This window comes from Gopherus flavomarginatus, chromosome 2, assembly GCF_025201925.1.
Source record: "Gopherus flavomarginatus isolate rGopFla2 chromosome 2, rGopFla2.mat.asm, whole genome shotgun sequence".
Taxonomy (NCBI): Eukaryota; Metazoa; Chordata; order Testudines; family Testudinidae; genus Gopherus; species Gopherus flavomarginatus.
Window position 1 is genome coordinate 8,905,572 of NC_066618.1, and position 17,852 is coordinate 8,923,423.

The 17,852-nt window shown below is 43.0% G+C and overlaps 2 protein-coding genes across 51 annotated transcripts in view; one reads left to right on the forward strand and one right to left on the reverse strand.

The window, feature by feature from the left end:
- The window catches only part of LOC127045875 (5-beta-cholestane-3-alpha,7-alpha-diol 12-alpha-hydroxylase), a 331,656-nt gene that overhangs the window by 103,740 nt on the left and 210,064 nt on the right, over window positions 1–17,852 (reverse strand). The window lies entirely within an intron of this gene.
- The window catches only part of OBSCN (obscurin, cytoskeletal calmodulin and titin-interacting RhoGEF), a 301,886-nt gene that overhangs the window by 93,138 nt on the left and 190,896 nt on the right, over window positions 1–17,852 (forward strand). For all 50 annotated transcript variants that reach the window (XM_050942340.1, XM_050942350.1, XM_050942329.1 and 47 more), the window contains 7 exons: window positions 344–610; window positions 1,981–2,250; window positions 2,534–2,800; window positions 10,668–10,934; window positions 11,827–11,939; window positions 12,701–12,854; window positions 17,178–17,339. In XM_050942340.1, coding sequence (XP_050798297.1) covers window positions 344–610; window positions 1,981–2,250; window positions 2,534–2,800; window positions 10,668–10,934; window positions 11,827–11,939; window positions 12,701–12,854; window positions 17,178–17,339 — 1,500 coding nt within the window. The remainder of the gene's footprint in view (window positions 1–343; window positions 611–1,980; window positions 2,251–2,533; window positions 2,801–10,667; window positions 10,935–11,826; window positions 11,940–12,700; window positions 12,855–17,177; window positions 17,340–17,852) is intronic.

A 17,852-nucleotide genomic window follows, 5' to 3' on the forward strand; every position in this document is an offset into this window, starting at 1 on the left:
GCAGTTAGAAGACCTGAGCTCTATTCCTGACTCACTGTGTGTGTGTGAGACCCTGGGCAAGTCACTAATCTGCTTTGTAATCTTAGTGTCCTCCGGTGAAAAGGTTTTTTTTGTGTGTGCGTGTTTTATTCACTTTCATGACATATTTTGAGATGGGTGGATGAAAAGTTGTTATTATTATTACTGAGTCAGAATTTGCGATGTTCTTTCTATTGCTGACATTTTCTTAAATTTCCCACCTTCCTTGGATCCAAAGATCCTCCTATTTAAAAAAAAAAAAAGGGTAAGAAAACAATCTTCTGATCTGCTCTGCATTCATTGTTTTCCTTCCAATGAATCTCAGAAATCCCTGTGAAGTTTGCGAAGAAGTTAGAAGAGGTCAGTGCCGAGATCGGAGGAACCATCTCTCTGACCTGTGAGCTGAGCCAGGTTAAGGGGGATGTGCTGTGGTACAAGGATGGAGTTGAGGTCAAACCCAGCAAGCGCTTCCAGATTCGTGAGGATGGTGTCAAGCGGATCCTGACCATAATGGGACTCCGGGCCGAAGACAAGGGAGAGTACTCCTGTGAATCACGGGATGACAAGAGCAGCATTCTGGTCACCCCCAAAGGTACCTTGCCAGATCCATTACACTGCATGTGACATCCTGCTCCCCTCCCCTTCCATTACAGTGCTAAAGAGCTGCATTAAAAAAATTCTTCCTGGGTTAAAAGGGCAGGGGACATTGTGACTAGCATGCAGAAAAGTATGTTGTAGCTGGGAAAATAAGAGCTCCCATCTTACAGTTCATGAATAGACAGCATGACTGCCATTCTGAAAGAGAGAGATGCAATGTATATTGTAAGTAGAAGATCCCTAGACATGATATTTAAACAATGATAAAAAGCTATAAATTTAAGTAGCAGCAACAATAAGGGCTGGTCCACACTACGGGGGGGATATTGATCTTAGATACGCAACTTCAGCTACGTGAATAACGTAGCTGAAGTCGAATATCTAAGATCGGATTACTCACCCGTCCACACCGCGCGGGATCGATGTTCGCGGCTCTCCCTGTCGATTCCGCAACTCCGTTGGGGTTGATGGAGTTCCGGAATCGATATAAGTGCGCTCGGGGATCGATATATTGCGTCTAGATTAGACGCGATATATCGATCCCCGTGCAATCGATTTTAACCCGCCGATACGGCGGGTAGTCTGGACGTGGCCTAAGAGCTAGTGCAGAGTCCTGCTAAAGTAGTATGTGGACTTAGTATGGGTTGATTATATCGCCCTCTACTGGATGATGCCACACCAATATAACTTGCTGCTTAACCAAGTTTCTCTTTTATCTCACATGACAGAGCCCTATGATTTTGGTGGTGAAAGACCCGGGGTCAGTCTTGATATTAGTATATGTGAAGCCACAGTTTGTTACCTTACCATGTCCACTTTAAAGTCCAAATTATATGTGAGCCTTAAAAAGTCTCCTGCTAGGACCCAATTTGAACTATGGCGTTTTAAGAGGATGTTCAGATTCTGCATTTGGATGCTCTGTTTTCAACTGATTTCGTATACAACGAAGGGCAGAACTCTGCTACCTTCCTCCAAAAGTGATAAAGGTTCTCTTTGCAAAGAAGGTTGTTGTGACTTTGAGACAAACTGAGCTGGGGTCTCATGTTAGATAGGCCATGGACTTGTTGGCCCTGATATTGCATCTGAAGTTGGGGTTAAGGATCCTGAATCTAGACCCAGGATTTTCCCTTACATGCTTCCTCCTATCCTAGGGATGGCACCTCCATATATAAAATTTGGACAGTGAGATGTAATGTGACTATGTTACCATGAGCACGCACTGTCACACAATGAAATATCCATGGCAAAACCATTTGGATCCATGCCGCTGACAATATTACTGAGCCAGTCTCCCCTCTGGAGGTTCTCGCAGTATGGGGGATTGTCATGCATGTGTTGCTAAAATGTCTCCTCCTTCTCTGTCAGCTCCTAGAGTGGTGAAATTCACTACAGGCCTTCACAACATGGTGTCTGAAGAAGGAAAAGAGGCCACATTCAAATGCTCCGTCTCCCCCAACGATGCTGCGGTTACATGGCACAGAAACGGTGTCAAAATTGAAGCCAGTAAGAAACATGTGATCTCTCAGAAGGACACCAGTCACAGCCTCACCATCACTGACCTAACTCTGGAGGATGCAGCAGAAATCTCAGCCAGTGCAGAAGGTGTGGAAAGCAAAGCCACCCTCACAGTCCGAGGTGAGAGAGTAAGGTCCCTTTGACTGCCTGTCATCCATACTGTGTGATGTGTTGTTTTGTACGTTCCTTCTACTGACTTTCTGACTTTGCCATGGGGATGAAAAATGCATGTGTTCCACATGTTAGAATAGTGCCCAGAGTGTTGCAGTGCCAGAGATGCGGCTTCTGTTCACATGGATTTTCCCCAACTTTGATTTCTTCAGAAGCCACCATTTTAATCTTACTTTAGGGCCAGTTTTCTGGAGTGTCTCAACTTTTACTCTTGTCTCCTTTCATTTGCCAGAGGCACCGGTGACGTTCAAGAAGAAACTGGAGCCCAAAACAGTTGAGGAGAGGGACACGGTGACCCTGGAGGTAGAGCTGAGCAAGCCTTCCGTGGAGGTGAAATGGATGAGGAACAGCATCATGCTGCAGTCCAGTGACAACATTGAGATCAAGGCCGAAGGGACGAAACACAGCTTGATGATTAAAAACATCACCTTTGCTGACAGGGGCTTCTATTGCTGTGAGACTCTTGAAGAGAAGACCCAGGCTAAGCTGAATGTGCAAAGTAAGCTAATGTTGAATGTCCACCTGTGCTGTAGCCAGTGTTAGGAGGCTGGTTTTGGGAATGCAGGTGTTTCCTCTTAGCTCGCTGCCAGTCAAATGACTGTGTGGGAGAACGTGAGCACTGGAGCTACCACAGCTGATTGGTTGTTTGCTCTGACCTCCTCCTTCTACTGTTTCCAACTACCACAGTCCCGTGTCTATTGGCTTCACTCCCTCAGTTCACCATTACATCTCTGAGCTCATCCTTTCTCCCTTCAAATTCCCTCACCCCTTTCCATTCTGTTTTTTGCCCCATGCGTTTGCTCCTATGAAATCATTCCTCTTCCCACCATTCCACATTCCACCTCTCTTCCTTACAGTACCCCCCACAAAACAGCTCTTGAAATGCCATTAACATTAAAATAACAAATCCTCTACCAACAAGTGTTTGAGTGTTCAAATAAACTAACGCTCTTCAGTCTGTAACCTCTGTAATTCAGCCTCCTTCTCCGCATTCCCTTTGTCTTCATTGTAATGCCATATCTTCATTTAGGTTGTATGTGCTTCAGGGCAAGGATCTGTCCAGTTATATGTCCGTAAAGCACCGTTAGGAATTTGAAGGCTATATAAATAATAAATGATATTTAGGCACCTTTTGAATATCGAACAGATGAAGAGATAGGTGCGGGAGGCTGAGCCCTTATGTAATGGTCCAGATGTGAACTTGGTGAGTGCTGCTGAATTTGGATATGGTGTTCTGGCTCATGTCTGTATCTAGTGTGTACACAGGAAATCCGTAGAGCTAAGAGTTCAGCAATGAGAAATATTCTTAACAAGACCAGAAACCCTGGGAAACTCACCTGGCTTTGCATTGTGTTAAAATTCAAAACTCAGATGATCTTTGTGGAAAGGTTGAAAACCTTGGGGTGAGTTTTTAACCAAACCCAGGCCAGTTTATGGCTTTGCCATGAAATCCTGTGAAATGTGCAGGTTTCAGTGATTTCAGTGGAAGGCCGGGTATAGTTCAGTCTTGCGAAGGTTTTGGGTTTGTTCAGACCCAGAGTTTAGAGGTTGCGAACGGACATGGATCAAAAGCAAAGCAGCTGCTGTGAAACATCTGTAATGCGTCTGGCCTTAGAGCAGCTTTAGCTAGTATAGATCTCAGAGTTATAAAGTGTGATGCTTCCCAGGGGTACCCAGGGTTGTGAGGTACCTAGCTAAGACCAGCCCTTCGCGTGCGGGAGTCTTGTCTGTGCCTGCTGTGGATCAGCTCTCTGAAACCACTGGCCTCTGGCAACACAAGTGTTGCCTGCCAGGCCTCTGCAGGCCTTGTTCTCTCTGTGCAGGTTAGCGAGAGGCACACTCCAATCTCCGAGACCTCTGAGCAGCCCTCTGCAAGGTCCAGCCCCTGCTCCACTGGACGCACAACTCTTAGAACTGCTATTCCCAAAGTACACAGCTGTCTGTAAGATTCAACTCAACACACAACACACAAAGATGTGTAGTGAAAACAATAATAAGTTTATTATCAAAGAATATGGATTCTAGAGAGAGAAAGTCAGAATATTGGAAACAAACGGTTACATACAAAACAAAATCATAACACACTTTACTTTCTGGACCCTAAATTTAACTAGGAAAGCATTCCCCTATCCCCAGCAAAATAGCCTACCCATGTCCTTTCCCCAGCATTTCCAAGCCCACTGACAGCTTGTCCTCACAGATGGAAGGAATGAGGTTGTACCTCTGTACCCCTTTGTTATGCCCCCAGAAGTTCATTATCCTTATTTGTAAACAGGGCTGTGCCCTGCTGATTCACATCTTCCCGTATATTTCCTTTCTTAGAAGATTTCACAATCAAAGGTATCAGAAATTGATGCCCAAGTGTATTAAAAAAAAGGCCCAGCTGTGTAATCTCTTTCACACACTGTTTCTATAGTTTCTTCCTCTTCAGAGTTTTTCTTGCTGTCCTCTGACAAGAGACACTGTTTTAATATCCAGATACAGGATAGTTATCAGCTCTGGTGGCAGCTGCTCATCCAACCTCCACCAAACTCATTAGGCCTGGGAAACAGCAGATTGTGGCTGTGATGAGGAAGATAAAAAGTACCAACCAGGCAGTTAGAGGGCAGGGGTATTTAGTGGGTCCATGGGCAGCAGAATGATAATGAACAAAATGTATGCAGTACCTGTTGTTTCTGCAAGTACAATATATCTTATTTTAGAAGCTGCCTTTCTTCAGTAGTTTAACTTTTACAATTCAAACTGTAGAAAGCAATTAAATACAGTAGAAGGAGCTTTTGATATGTTACCAGGAGTATATTGAGTTTTACAGGCTTTGAGATTTTAGCATCACTTTAGTTCCCTTGACCTGTATTTTTTTATTTTATTGAGAATACATTGGAAAGGGAAACATTGTCAAATCAAACTTGGCTATTAACCCCCACCCCTGTCCCGATATTTCACACTTGCTATCTGGTCACCCTAAACCACATAACCATATCATGTAGTGTTTGCAACCCATGCAGTGTAACTTTGGAATAATACAGGACAACTTGTATGTGAAATAACTTTAAATAAAAGTGAAACTGACTAGTATGTGTTCATTGCTCAAGCTGCCATAAATTTATAAATCACATATATAGAGTTGCGTGAATGCATCACAATGACTTTGTCTCCTTTTCCTGCTTTTAGTACATCTGCTAGCAAATAGTGATTGTCTCAAATTTATTCATTATTAAAAGGATTTTTTATCTGAAATTTTTTTATTTTGTTAACATCGAAGATTAATCTTCAACACACCTATTCATTAAGGGAATGTACAACGTAACAGAGCAGCCAGTAGACATGCACAAATATTTGCTACATAGTATTCCAAGTTTGAATTTTCTGTGTTAGTTGTGGTTGTTCTCATCAATTATATGACATTACACTGTTTTTAACTGGATGAACATTACTCTTTGCAATTAGGTTTTCAGCACAAATGCAAGGGAAAGGATGGTCTTGTATTTACGACACTGGACTAAGATTTAGGAGATTTTGCCTTTGATTCTACCGTAGACTTCCTGTGTGTGAGCCTGAGCAAATCATTTAATCTCCTTTGCCTCAGTTCCCCATCTGTAAAATGAGGATAATAATCCTTGCCTTGTCTAAACAGATTGTGATCTATTAGAGATAGCAATTGTTTCTTGCCATGTGTATGCACAATGTAGCACAGTGGGGCCTAATCTAAGTTAGGATGTATACATACTCTAATAATACAAATTATAAATAAGCATAAAATATTTGGAAATTCATGAACACTTTCCATGAACGCTTGTAAGGTTAAACTTAACCTTCATGTTCCATGGACATTTGTGCTAATATACTTAGTTTACTTGCATGTTCATAGGGAACCCTCCCCACAAAAACAGTAAGAATATGGACAAAGTAAATTCACATTTAAATTAGAGCAGGAATTGATATAAATAGTAGGCAGTAAATTAGGTATTTAAAATTCTTTCAATTCAAATAATCTCAGGCATTGTTAGTAACATTTGAAAATCTATTTTTTTAACATTATTAGTAACTTTTTAAAACTAAGCAACCTTTAACCTGAGTGTTCCTTTAATATTTATAATGTAAAGTCAGCATTTAGGACACTTAGAAAACCTGTACTATGGAATTTAGCTATAACTCAAGAAGTTATGTACAGAAATCCCCAGCCTTCTGTCTTAATTGTACTAGACTGTTTGGCTGGGTCCATGCCCATGTAAAATATAATACAATATTATACAGAGATGTAGAATGCAGTGGAACACAATACACTCTGCTTCTCTGTCATCTTTCATGCAAGGTGCCTGAAAACACTTTACCCTTTATAGGAAACATTCAGCATTCCTTCCAACAAGGCTGTCTGTCACTTTCAGATGGATGAATTTAAAACAAAACAGCTCTGGCACCCCTATCACTGCTTATATTGTAATGGCTTGGCTACTTTTAATTGCTGCAACAATTGTTTTCCTCATTAGAGTTTTGCATGCTTTGTGCTATGCAAGGCTAATTTCATGTCTCCTTTTTTAACTTCCCATTCTGAAGACAAGAGGGGATTTCTGTGCCAGAGGATTTTTTTTCCCTTGTGCTTCCCATACATCTAGCTCCATTTTCATCACTTAGTTATTCTTAGCTTCTCTGCATGAGATAGCCCTAAATAGGGGTGTTAATGGTTACAGATTAGTGAGTGCTGGAACTGAATGCACAGTGAGATTTAAAATGTACAAGGTGATCTGAAACAAACTGTGACTTTACAAAGAGAAACAAAGGGGATTCTTTTTGCATATGATCAGCCCTGCTTTCTTTATAAGAAGGCATAGGAAAAGGTGTCCATCTTAAGAAAATCTCAGCTATACGGTGTGCAATATTTATGAGTCATACAAGTCAGAATGCAAAGGATTATAAACCTGATTCTGATATCATGCTGATTTTACACCAAAGCCAAGATTTTAAAACGTAGCAGCCTAAAGTGACGCTCCTAAATGCATATTCAGGCAGTTAAATAAATGTCCTGATTTTTAAAAGTGCTGGATAGAGCTGTGCAAACGACTGATTTGATTTGGGTAGAAAAGAAACCAACTGTTTTGATACTTTTGAGGAAATCAGAAATGTCAGAAAAATTTCATTTTGGGTTGAATAAAATTTTTCATTGTGAGCATTTTAAAAGAACGACAGAGGAAATGAAGGGCTGGATCTATGAGAAGCTGCTGCTAGTGGTGTTTACTGCTCAACCACCCTTTTTATCCAATTGCCCAGTGGTTGGAGCACTCCACTGGGATGTGGAAGAACTGGGCTCAGGTCCCTGCACCAGAGTAGGGTTTTGAACCTCGGTTTCCCGCAACCCAGGTGAGGTCCCTGACTTCTGGGCTATTAGGTATAAGGATGGCAACTACCTAGCTCCTGATTCTTCATTTTTTGGCCAAATTTTTTTCCAACTAAAATGTTTTTGCCCAGCTCTAGTGCTGCACATTTAACAGTTCAGATTGAAGCTTTTAAGTGCTCAGTAGTCTTGAAAATTGGGGCACTTATTTAGATGCTTTGCATTGGGCTAAGAAGCTTGATTTTAGGAAGCCATTTTTAATAATCTTAATCTGCATTGATACCATTTGGCCTGATCCCACTAGTGCAAATGCAGAGGAGTAACCGTAAAGTCAATTGAGTTACACTGTTGCAGGGTTTCTCAAAGATGGGTCGCCACTTGTGTAGGGAAAGCCCCTGGCGGGCCGGGCTGGTGTGTTTATCTGCCACGTCCGCAGGTCCGGCCAATCGCGGCTCCCACTGGCCGCGGATTGCTGCTCCGGGCCAATGGGAGCTGCTGGAAGCAGTGCTGGCTGAAGGACTTACTGGCCGCCGCTTCCAGACTGGCCAGACCTGCGGACAGGGCAGGTAAACACACTGGCCTGGCCCACCAGGGGCTTTCCTTACACAAGCATCGACCCCTGTTTGAGAAACCCTGCCCTATTGTGAAAGTAGTGTGAAAGCAGTAACTAGAACAGGGATAGGCAACCTATGGCATGCGTGCCGAAGGCGGCATGCAAGCTGATTTTCAATGGCACTCACACTGCCCGGGTCCTGGCCACCGGTCTGAGGGGCTCTGCATTTTAATTTAATTTTAAATGAAGCTTCTTAAATATTTTAAAAAACCTTATTTACTTTACATACAACAATAGTTTAGTTTATGTATTATAGACTTATAGAAAGAGACCTTCTAAAAACATTGAAATGTATTACTGGCATGCAAAACCTTAAATTAGAGTGAACAAATGAAGACTCAGCACAACACTTCGAAAAGGTTGCCGACCCCTGAACTAGAATATTAATATTGAGAGGGAAGGTTGCAGATCTCTTGACCTAATTCCAGCCTGTAATATTTTCTTTTAAAGTAACCCTTTAAAGGCTTTTCCCCAGATGCCTTCATGGGGGAGGATGTTCACAAAAGAAGAAATTTATGCCAGGCCTATCTTTACTATATGGCTGGAGGGCGTCTGCTGAGAACTTGCTCCATTTCTTGAATTGGTGTCTTTTGCTAATGCCTTCCCCTCCAGCTCATCCCCAGCAACCTAAGCACATTCCCTGTTTGAAGTGCTGAAGTATCTGTTGAGCCAGAGGAAAGGTCATCGCAGCAGCAGGCACACCGGGTTCTTTGGAAACATCTTTCAGCTTAAAGAATGAGACACCATGGGGGCGGGGTGGGAATGGCCATAAACTTAGATGAAGAGTCAAGGACTAATAAAGCCTAAGACAGAGGGAATGGAGTTCAAAATCTGTGTCTGAGAAAGGGAAGCGACAGTGCAAACTCCGGGGAAAATGTCTGTTCTCCCCTTGTGGGGCATGGGCAAAGAATGTCCCGGGGGACAAATCTTGTCTTGGCCTCAGTGGCTGTGGAAAAGAGGCCTTGGCAGAGGAACCAGTGCAATTCCATTGGACAGAGACTGAGTAAGATTTAGAGATTTGTTGTAGGTGCTGCACATCCCCTGCTGTGTGGAGGAACAGGGCAGCAATGCACAGTAGGAAGGGCCAAAGGATCCATCACTGTACGGATTCTTTGGCTTTCTTCCTGAGGCAGAAGGGGTTGGGGCCTAGTTTCTGAAGCAGCTCCATGGAGCAGTTCCACAGTCACTCTGGAGCCTACGGGGTGGAGTCCATCAATGGCAGGAGGGTTTTGAATCTTGAAGAAAACAGTGGACACCTAAGGGTATGTCTACACTACCCACCAGATCAGCGGGTAGTCACTGATTTATCAGGGATCTATGTATCATGTCTCGTCTAGATGTGGTACATCAATCCCTGAATGCACTCCCCGTCAACTCTGGAACTCCACCGGGTTGAGAGGTGGAAGCGGAGTCGATGAGGGAGCGGCGGCCATCAGTCTCGTGCCCCGAGGATGCAAAGTAAGTCTATCTAAGATATGTCGACTTCAGCTATGCTATTCTCATAGCTGAAGTTGCATATTTTAGATCAACACCCCACCCCCACAGGGTAGACTAGGCCTTTAAGACCCAGGCCCTAGTCACAACCATGAAACTGAGCACCCATGTGAACTCCTGGTAATGCTTGGATATCTGGATCCATATCTGAACTTTGTGGCTTGGGTTCATCTCTTCTGCAGACACAGTAGAAGGTTGGACTATTCCCAATTCAGCCTTGTGGAGTTTAAAGTTTTGTGAGTGTTTTATGGTTTTACTGAAGTTAACTATCCTATTTTTTTTTCTGGTAATTTAATCCATTTTTAAGGGTGATTCAGTTTTAAATACTATATTGATCTTTCTAATTGATGGGCTGTTGGTGCTATATATTCAGGGTAGGTAAAACTCCCCAAAAGTGAGGCTGCTTCAAGTGGGTGTCCTAGGCACTACACTGCATACTGTGAGACTTTTTTATACAAATGTTTCACTCTTTCCTTTACCTGCTATTTTCGCCCCATAGTTTATCCTTTTGGGAATGCTGACAAGGACTGATTCATTCTTCCTTGCGCTCCCCCATCTGTCTGGTGTACCTACCTGTTGTCTCTCATTTGTATATGGTCTGTAAACTCTTCAGGTTAGAAACTGTTTCTTTGTTCTGTGTTGTACAGTGCCTAGCTCAGTGGGGTCCTGGTCCGTGACACAGGCTTCTAGGCACTACTGCAATACAAATAAATAACAAAAATTACCTTCTCTAGGGCATCTGGTACTGGCCTGTGTCAGTGAGTGGTTTGATTCACTTTTGTTTGTTTGTTTGTTTGTTTGTTTGTTTGTTTGTTTGTTTGTTTGTTTGAAGTGGCTGATCTGCTACCTTTGCTCCGAGTGAGTGGGTGGAGAGGTTATCTTTGCTTCCAATGCAATGTCTCCAACCCTTCAATATCGTTTATTTTTCAGTGAGGCAGATCAAACTGGTGAAAGGCCTGCAGCCACTGGAAGCCTGTGAAAAGGGGATTGCCACCTTCGAGCTGGAGCTGTCTCATGAGGATGTGGAAGGAAGCTGGATGAAGGATGGCCTGAAACTGAAAGCAGGGGAGAACTGCCACATTAGTGTCCTGGGGAAGAAACATTCACTGACACTTTCGTCCCTGAAGCTAGAAGACTCAGGCCTCATCTCCTTCAAGACAGAAGGCATCCATTCTTCAGGGAGGCTTATAGTAACAGGTGTATACCCCTGCAGTGTGGAACGCCGCTTGGGATGTGTTCCTGTAGAACAGACAGTGCATGCCATAGGTTGACTGAGAGTGACACAGTCCATCTGGGCATGTCTTTGATTAGTTGTAATGCTGGAGGTTTTCAGAGCCGTGCATGTCAGTATTCTGCAGTTCATGGCAGTGGAGTTTGTACCTCGCTTCTGTATTTACTGTTGAGATGCACAAGAAAACAGCAGAGAAAGCTGATATAAATATACCCTTTCACACATCCCCACCTATTATTATGTATGATTGATGATTACCCGTTATTAAGTACTGACAATTTGCTTGGTGCTGTTAAAGGTACCAAGTGAAGGCAATCCCTTCCCTTATTGTGCATGGAACTCCCTTCTTGAGCTGGTCTCTCCTTGATTCAAATCCCTCCCAAAGTCCCACCTTTTCTCTGTTGCCTACCAGTAACTATAATGGTCTAGAGGTAGGGTAATTTATGATTGTCTTTAGATCTTTATATAGATAATGTATATGCTGTCGTTAAAGCTGTGTATAATCAGGATGCAGATGATTGCCATTTGTCCACCTTGCTTGCTTGCTTGTTCCTTGTCTGTATCTGAATGTCATGGCAGTGTCTTTGTCTTCCTTTTTATTTATACAGTGCTTAGCACATTCTGTCTGCTACCAGGAACAAATAACAATTAATAATAATGACATTATGTACTGAATAAATTAAACATGGGTTGTGAGCCAATGGCAGAATACGCAAAACTATTTTTTTCTTTTTTTTTTTTTTTTTTACTTACAGGATATAGTAATCACTTAAGATGTATCTTATTTATTGATTATTCTCTGAGTCTTGTTCTCCAACCAAACCCAATCCTCCTCTTACTGTATTTTCTTTTTGGCAGAGTTGCCTGTGAAAATAAGCAAGCCTTTGGTTGACATCAAAGCTCCTGAGAAGTCTAAGGTGACGTTTGAGTGTGAGCTCTCCAGGCCTAATGTGGAGGTCAAGTGGTTTAAGGTACAACACTTAGCAGACAATAAAGTTTTCATTTCTCATTTAGGACCTGATCCAACTTCTCCTGAAGTCAGTGGGCACCTTTCCATTAACTTCAAAAAGAGATGGGTATGGGCTGTTTCTGTGCAGCTCTGGTTATCTAACATTAATCAAAACTCCTGTTTTCTTTATCTGCAAGCTTGTACAGTCTGCCTTACCTCTGTCTAGAATGTTTGCTTACTAATCTTTAAGGGTGTTTTCATGGAAGTAGTCCCAAATTTCAACTTGTCTGGAATTTACAGTAAACTTGCAGATTTTTTTGCATAAACTTATAGTTATGTAAGGCTTGTTGATGACTATTGGTCCAGTCTCCTGAGTCATTTAACCACGAGGCATGTTGTCAAATTGCTACAATACAGGACTGGGATCCAGGATTCTTGGGTTCTATTTGCACTCCTGGGCCTCAGTTCATCCCTTTGTAAAATGAGGACAATAGTGACAAGTCTCAGAGTGGTGGGGTGAGGCTTAATTATTTACTGTTTGTGAAGTGCTTTGAGGCCCTCGGATGAGTTCCAGTTCCTCAAAGTTTTAAGCACGTGCTTAAGTCCATCCCTATTTGGTGATGCATTCACGCATGTGCTTAACGTCAATCATGTGCTTAAGTCCCATTGACGTAAGTGAGACATAAGCATATGTATGAAGTTAGGTAGGTGTGAATGCTGCCGTGAACCAAGGCTTATATAAGGGTAATAAGCGATTATCCTGTTTTGGTTTTTGCCTTCTAGAATGGATCTGAGCTCCGGCCAAGTAAAAAAGTAGCAATTATTTCCCAGGAAATTAAGAGAAGCCTCATTATTCACAAGTGTGACTATGATGACCAAGGAACCTATGTATGCGATGCAGCTGATGACAAGAGTTCTGCTACCCTTATGGTCCATGGTATGTTTGATAGACAGAGGAAGTGTTCCCTATTTTGGAGGTGTATTTGCATTATCTGACAGCCAAATCACAAAGTGCTTCCTAGGTGATTTCTGCCTCGTTCAGTTTTCTCTTCTGTAGGTACTTTTGCAAGTAAGTGCCAACTTTTTCTTCCAGGGCTCATGGCTATTTATCTTTTTCCTTATTCTGTTAAACTTTGTTTATTGATTTTTATAATAACCAATAAATTATGACAAGCGATTGGCAAGCGATCAGATACAGTACTGCTTGGTAGAGAGCCATGGTCAAATGGTTAGAACTCCCAAGTTTTAGTTCAGACTGTACCATTAATTCAATGAGACTTTGCCAGAGTCAGGAGTGGATAAAACTAAGCTGGGATCACATTTGCCCCACTTTAAGCTACAAATGCTAAGATGGGAAAATAAAATCTCATGCTTCATTAGTTTAGCTTACTGCCATAGATGTCAAGACTGGATTTTGTCCTCTATGTACAGCAGTGCACAACTGCTGAGGATTGATAGAATTTCTCATCTTCCTCTGAAGTTTCAGGTATTAGCAGTGCTGAAGGAGGGTTTTGAACTGTGTGGAGTAGCGATCTGAGCTATAATCAGTTATATTAAAATATAGCATAACAGCCCTTTTTTGTTTCCTGGTCTATGCTGCCATTCGGCAGCCACTCAGGTCAAGTTGGGAAATGTTTTTAGAAAATGTCCCTTTCCTGCTCACCCTTTCTTCTTGGAATTATAGAATCATTGAATATCAGAGTTGGAAGGGACCTCAGGCAGTCTCTAGTCCAACCCCCTGCTCAAAGCAGGACCAATCACCAACTAAATCATCCCAGCCAGGGTTGTGTCAAGCCTGACCTTAAAAACCTCTAAGGAAAGAGATCCTACCACCTCCCTAGGTAACCCATTCCAGCGCTTCACCACCCTCCTAATGAAAAAGTTTTTCCTAATACCCAACCTAAACTTTCCTCACTGCAACTTGAGACCATTACTCCTTGTTCTGTCATCTGGTACAACTGAGAACAGCCTAGATCCATCCTCTTTGAAACCCCCTTTCAGATAGTTGAAGCAGCTGTCAAATCCCCCCTCATTCTTCTCTTCTGCAGACTAAACAATCCCAATTCCCTCAGCCTCTCCTCATAAGACATGTGCTCCAGCCCTCTAATCATTTTTGTTGTCCTCCACTGGACTCTTTCCAATTTTTCCACATTCTTCTTGTAGTGTGAGGCCCAAAACTGGATGCAGTACTCCAGATGAGGCCTCACCAATGTCGAATAGAGGGGAATTATCACTTCCCTTGATCTGCTGGCAATGCCCCTACTTATACAGCCCAAAATCCTGTTAGTCTTCTTGGTAACAAGGGCACACTGTCGACTCATATCCAGCTTCTCGTCCACTGTAATCCCTAGGTCCTTCTCTGCAGAGCTGCTGCTTAGCCATTCGATCCCTAGTCTGTAGCAGTGCATGGGATTCTTCCGTCCTAAGTGCAGGACTCTGCACTTGTCCTTGTTGAACCTCATCAGGTTTCTTTTGGTCCAATCCTCTAATTTGTCTAGGTCCCTCTGTACCCTATCCCTACCCTCCAGCGTTATCTACCACTCCTCCCAGTTTAGTGTCATCTGCAAACTTGCTGAGGGTGCAGTCCACACCATCCTCCAGATTATTAATGAAGATATTGAACAGAACTGGCCCCAAGACTAACCCTTGGGGCACTCCGCTTGAAACTGGCTGTCAACTAGACATGGAGCCATTGATCACTACCCACTGAGCCCAACGATCTAGCCAGCTTTCTATCCACCTTATAGTCCATTCATCCAGCCCATACTTCTTTAACTGGCTGGCAAGAATACTATGGGAGACCGTATCAAAAGTTTTGCTAAAGTCAAGGAATAACATGTCCACTGTTTTCCCCTCAGTCACAGAGCCAGTTATCTCGTCATAGAAGGCAATTAGATTAGTCAGGCATGACTTGCCCTTGGTGAATCCATGCTGACTGTTCCTGATCACTTTCTTCTCCTCTAAGTGCTTCAGAATTGATTCCTTGAGGACCTGCTCCATGATTTTTCCAGGAGCTGAGGTGAGGCTGACTGGTCTGTAGTTCCCCAGATCCTCCTCCTTCCCTTTTTTAAAGATGGGCACTACAGTAGCCTTTTTACAGTCATCTGGGAGCTCCTCTGATCACCATGAGTTTTCAAAGATAATGGCCAATGGCTCTGCAATCACATCTGCCAACTCCTTTAGCACCCTCCAATGCAGTGCATCTGGCCCCATGGACTTGTGTTCGTCCAGCTTTTCTAAATAGTCCTGAACTACTTCTTTCTCCACAGAAGGCTAGTCACCTCCTCCCCATACTGTGCTGCCCAGTGCAGCAGTCTGGGAGCTGACCTTGTTCGTGAAGACAGAGGCAAAAAAAGCATTGAGTACATTAGCTGTCACTAGGTTGCCTCCCCCATTCAGTAAGGGGCTCACGCTTTCCCTGATCATCTTCTTGTTGCTGACATACCTGTAGAAACCCTTCTTGCTACTCTTAACATCTCTTGCTAGCTGCAACTCCAAGTGTGATTTGGCCTTCCTAATTTCACTCCTGAATGCCTGAGCAATATTTTTATTCTCCTCCCTGGTCATTTGTCCAATCTTCCACTTCTTGTAAGCTTCTTTTTTGTGTTTAAGATCAGCAAGGATTTCGCTGTTAAGCCAAGCTGGTCACCTGCCATATTTACTATTCTTTTTTCTTGAGTTAGAGGTTTGGATTTGTTGCTCTTTGGAGACTGATTCATTTACATATAAACATAGAAATATTATCACAGGCAATTCTGAGATTAATACAGGCTGTATGAAGTACTTTCCTTTGGGCAGTGCAAGGCTCCAATAAAATCAACTGGGCTGGATTCAGAGCTGGTGTAAATGATTGCAACTCCACTCATGTCAATGGACTTGTGCAAGTGCTTACAGAAGAGACCTGATTCTAATTTCACTAGACCGTAACACAGAAGTGACGTCATGAAGTTACAGGAACACCTGTTGACTTTAGAACTAGGCTTCAGGGCTTAATTTGGGCTAAAGAGTTCCAATGACGTGGCCTCTCAAAGTGAAAATTATGTTTTTTATTGTGGTTGTGAAACACAAACAGAGGCTGTGCCAGGCACAAAGAGGACAATGCAAAGACAGAGCTGAAGAGCTGCCTGTGCTCTCTCCCAGTGCTGGGACTTGCTGTGTGTCAGTCCAGTCCCCTGGCATAACTTACGTTGCTCTAACTTGTATTGGCTGCCATTGGCCCACAGGGGCTGTTCTGGGGGCTGTGGATCTAGGGTGACCAGATGTCCTGATTTTATAGGGACAATCCTGATTTTTGGGTCTTTTTCTTATATAGGCTTCTATTACCTCCCACCTCCATCCTGATTTTTCACATTTGCTGTCTGGTCACCCTACCTGGATCTCTGGGGTTCAGGGAAGCCCTGTCCATGCCCACTTTCACTGGACCACACCCCTTGCAAGTAGCTGCAGAAAGGGGGTGGTGAAGGAGCTATTATGCTGGCTCTGCACTGCTGGGGGATTCCCCATCACCCCCATACTGAGTTGGATCATCCCATAGTTGACTATGCCATGTTCAGGACTGCTTTATACTAGCATTGCAAAGCAGCCACAGCACAACCAGGAGCGGGGCCTGTGTATTTAGCAAGTGACTGGTTAAGACACCCGTTGGCATGGTGTCAGTTTCCTCAGCTTGCTCCACTAATGCTTGACTTACCCCTGACTGTCAAGGAGAGCCATCTTAAAGGTTAATACTTAGTTGATTAAGTTTTCTTGGTAAGTGAATCCTAGACTCCTCCTGAGAGTATTAATCATGACAAATTACCTATGATAATGTGAACTTTCCAGCTGTTGTTTCTGAGAGGGGAATAGCATGAGGTGGTTGATAGAAACGTGGCTGTTATGGTGTCTTTAAAATAAAACACTTTGAGGAATTCTCAGTGGCCAGGGCAGATTGGAAAAGGCCTTAGATGAATCATACTTAACTGGTCAAATCATACGTTAGGGCCAAAATTTGCTTTAGGACCAAATTTTATGCTATTATATGCAAAATGTTGTCCTAGGAGTGCACAGCTACTTTTATGAAGTCATTGGTGATTCAGCCAACACATACGGGGTAAAATGTGTCTATTATGCTGTGGAAGGATTTGTACAGAGGAAGGCAGGCAAGTGTGGATTAAAACACGAGCTATAATCACATTTTTTCACGGGGGACTATGTGAAAAATAAATCAACTTCATAAAGTTATGGAGGAACCAAATATAAGCATGTCACTTTGATCCCATAGCTCGAGATATCAAGATTATTAAACCACTGGAAGATGTGGAAGTGAATGAAAAGGAGAGTGCATCTTTCACCTGTGAGATCTCACATGATGAAGTCCAAACCCAGTGGTACAAAAATGACAACAAACTGAGGGCTGGAGACAACATTAAGATGCGTCAAGAAGGTAGGTTGCAAAAATAGGGTGTTGCATGCCATATTGTTAATGGATATGTGGCAGAGAAAAGTGGGAAGAGGAGCAGAAGGAGTTGTGCTTTGAACACAGAGAACTGACTCTTGGAATCTACTTGAGAAGTTACAGCTTGTAGTATGTCCTGCTGTTCTAGTGCCATTGTCAACTGCAAGTAGGACTGGAGTTGCAGTGTAGTGGCAACATGACCTGCTTGCAATAGATCACTTGCCTTCACGGCACTCCAAGGCAGAAGCAATGCACTTGGTTCCTTGAGGGAGTGAGCCATTACCTACCATTGATTGACTCTGGAAGCAGCTGTGTCCAATCTTCTCCAGCTAGGGTGCATATCACTATGCAAGAGGGACTTTCAGTTTCTTGAGATAGAAAAAGGGGAAATGTATGGACGTGTGAGAGAGAGACTCCAGAGGAGTCCAGCCACCCCCAGAATTAAATAATTCTAAGTACAGTTCAGTCATTCGAAGGCACAAGGATTTGGATTGGAGTTAG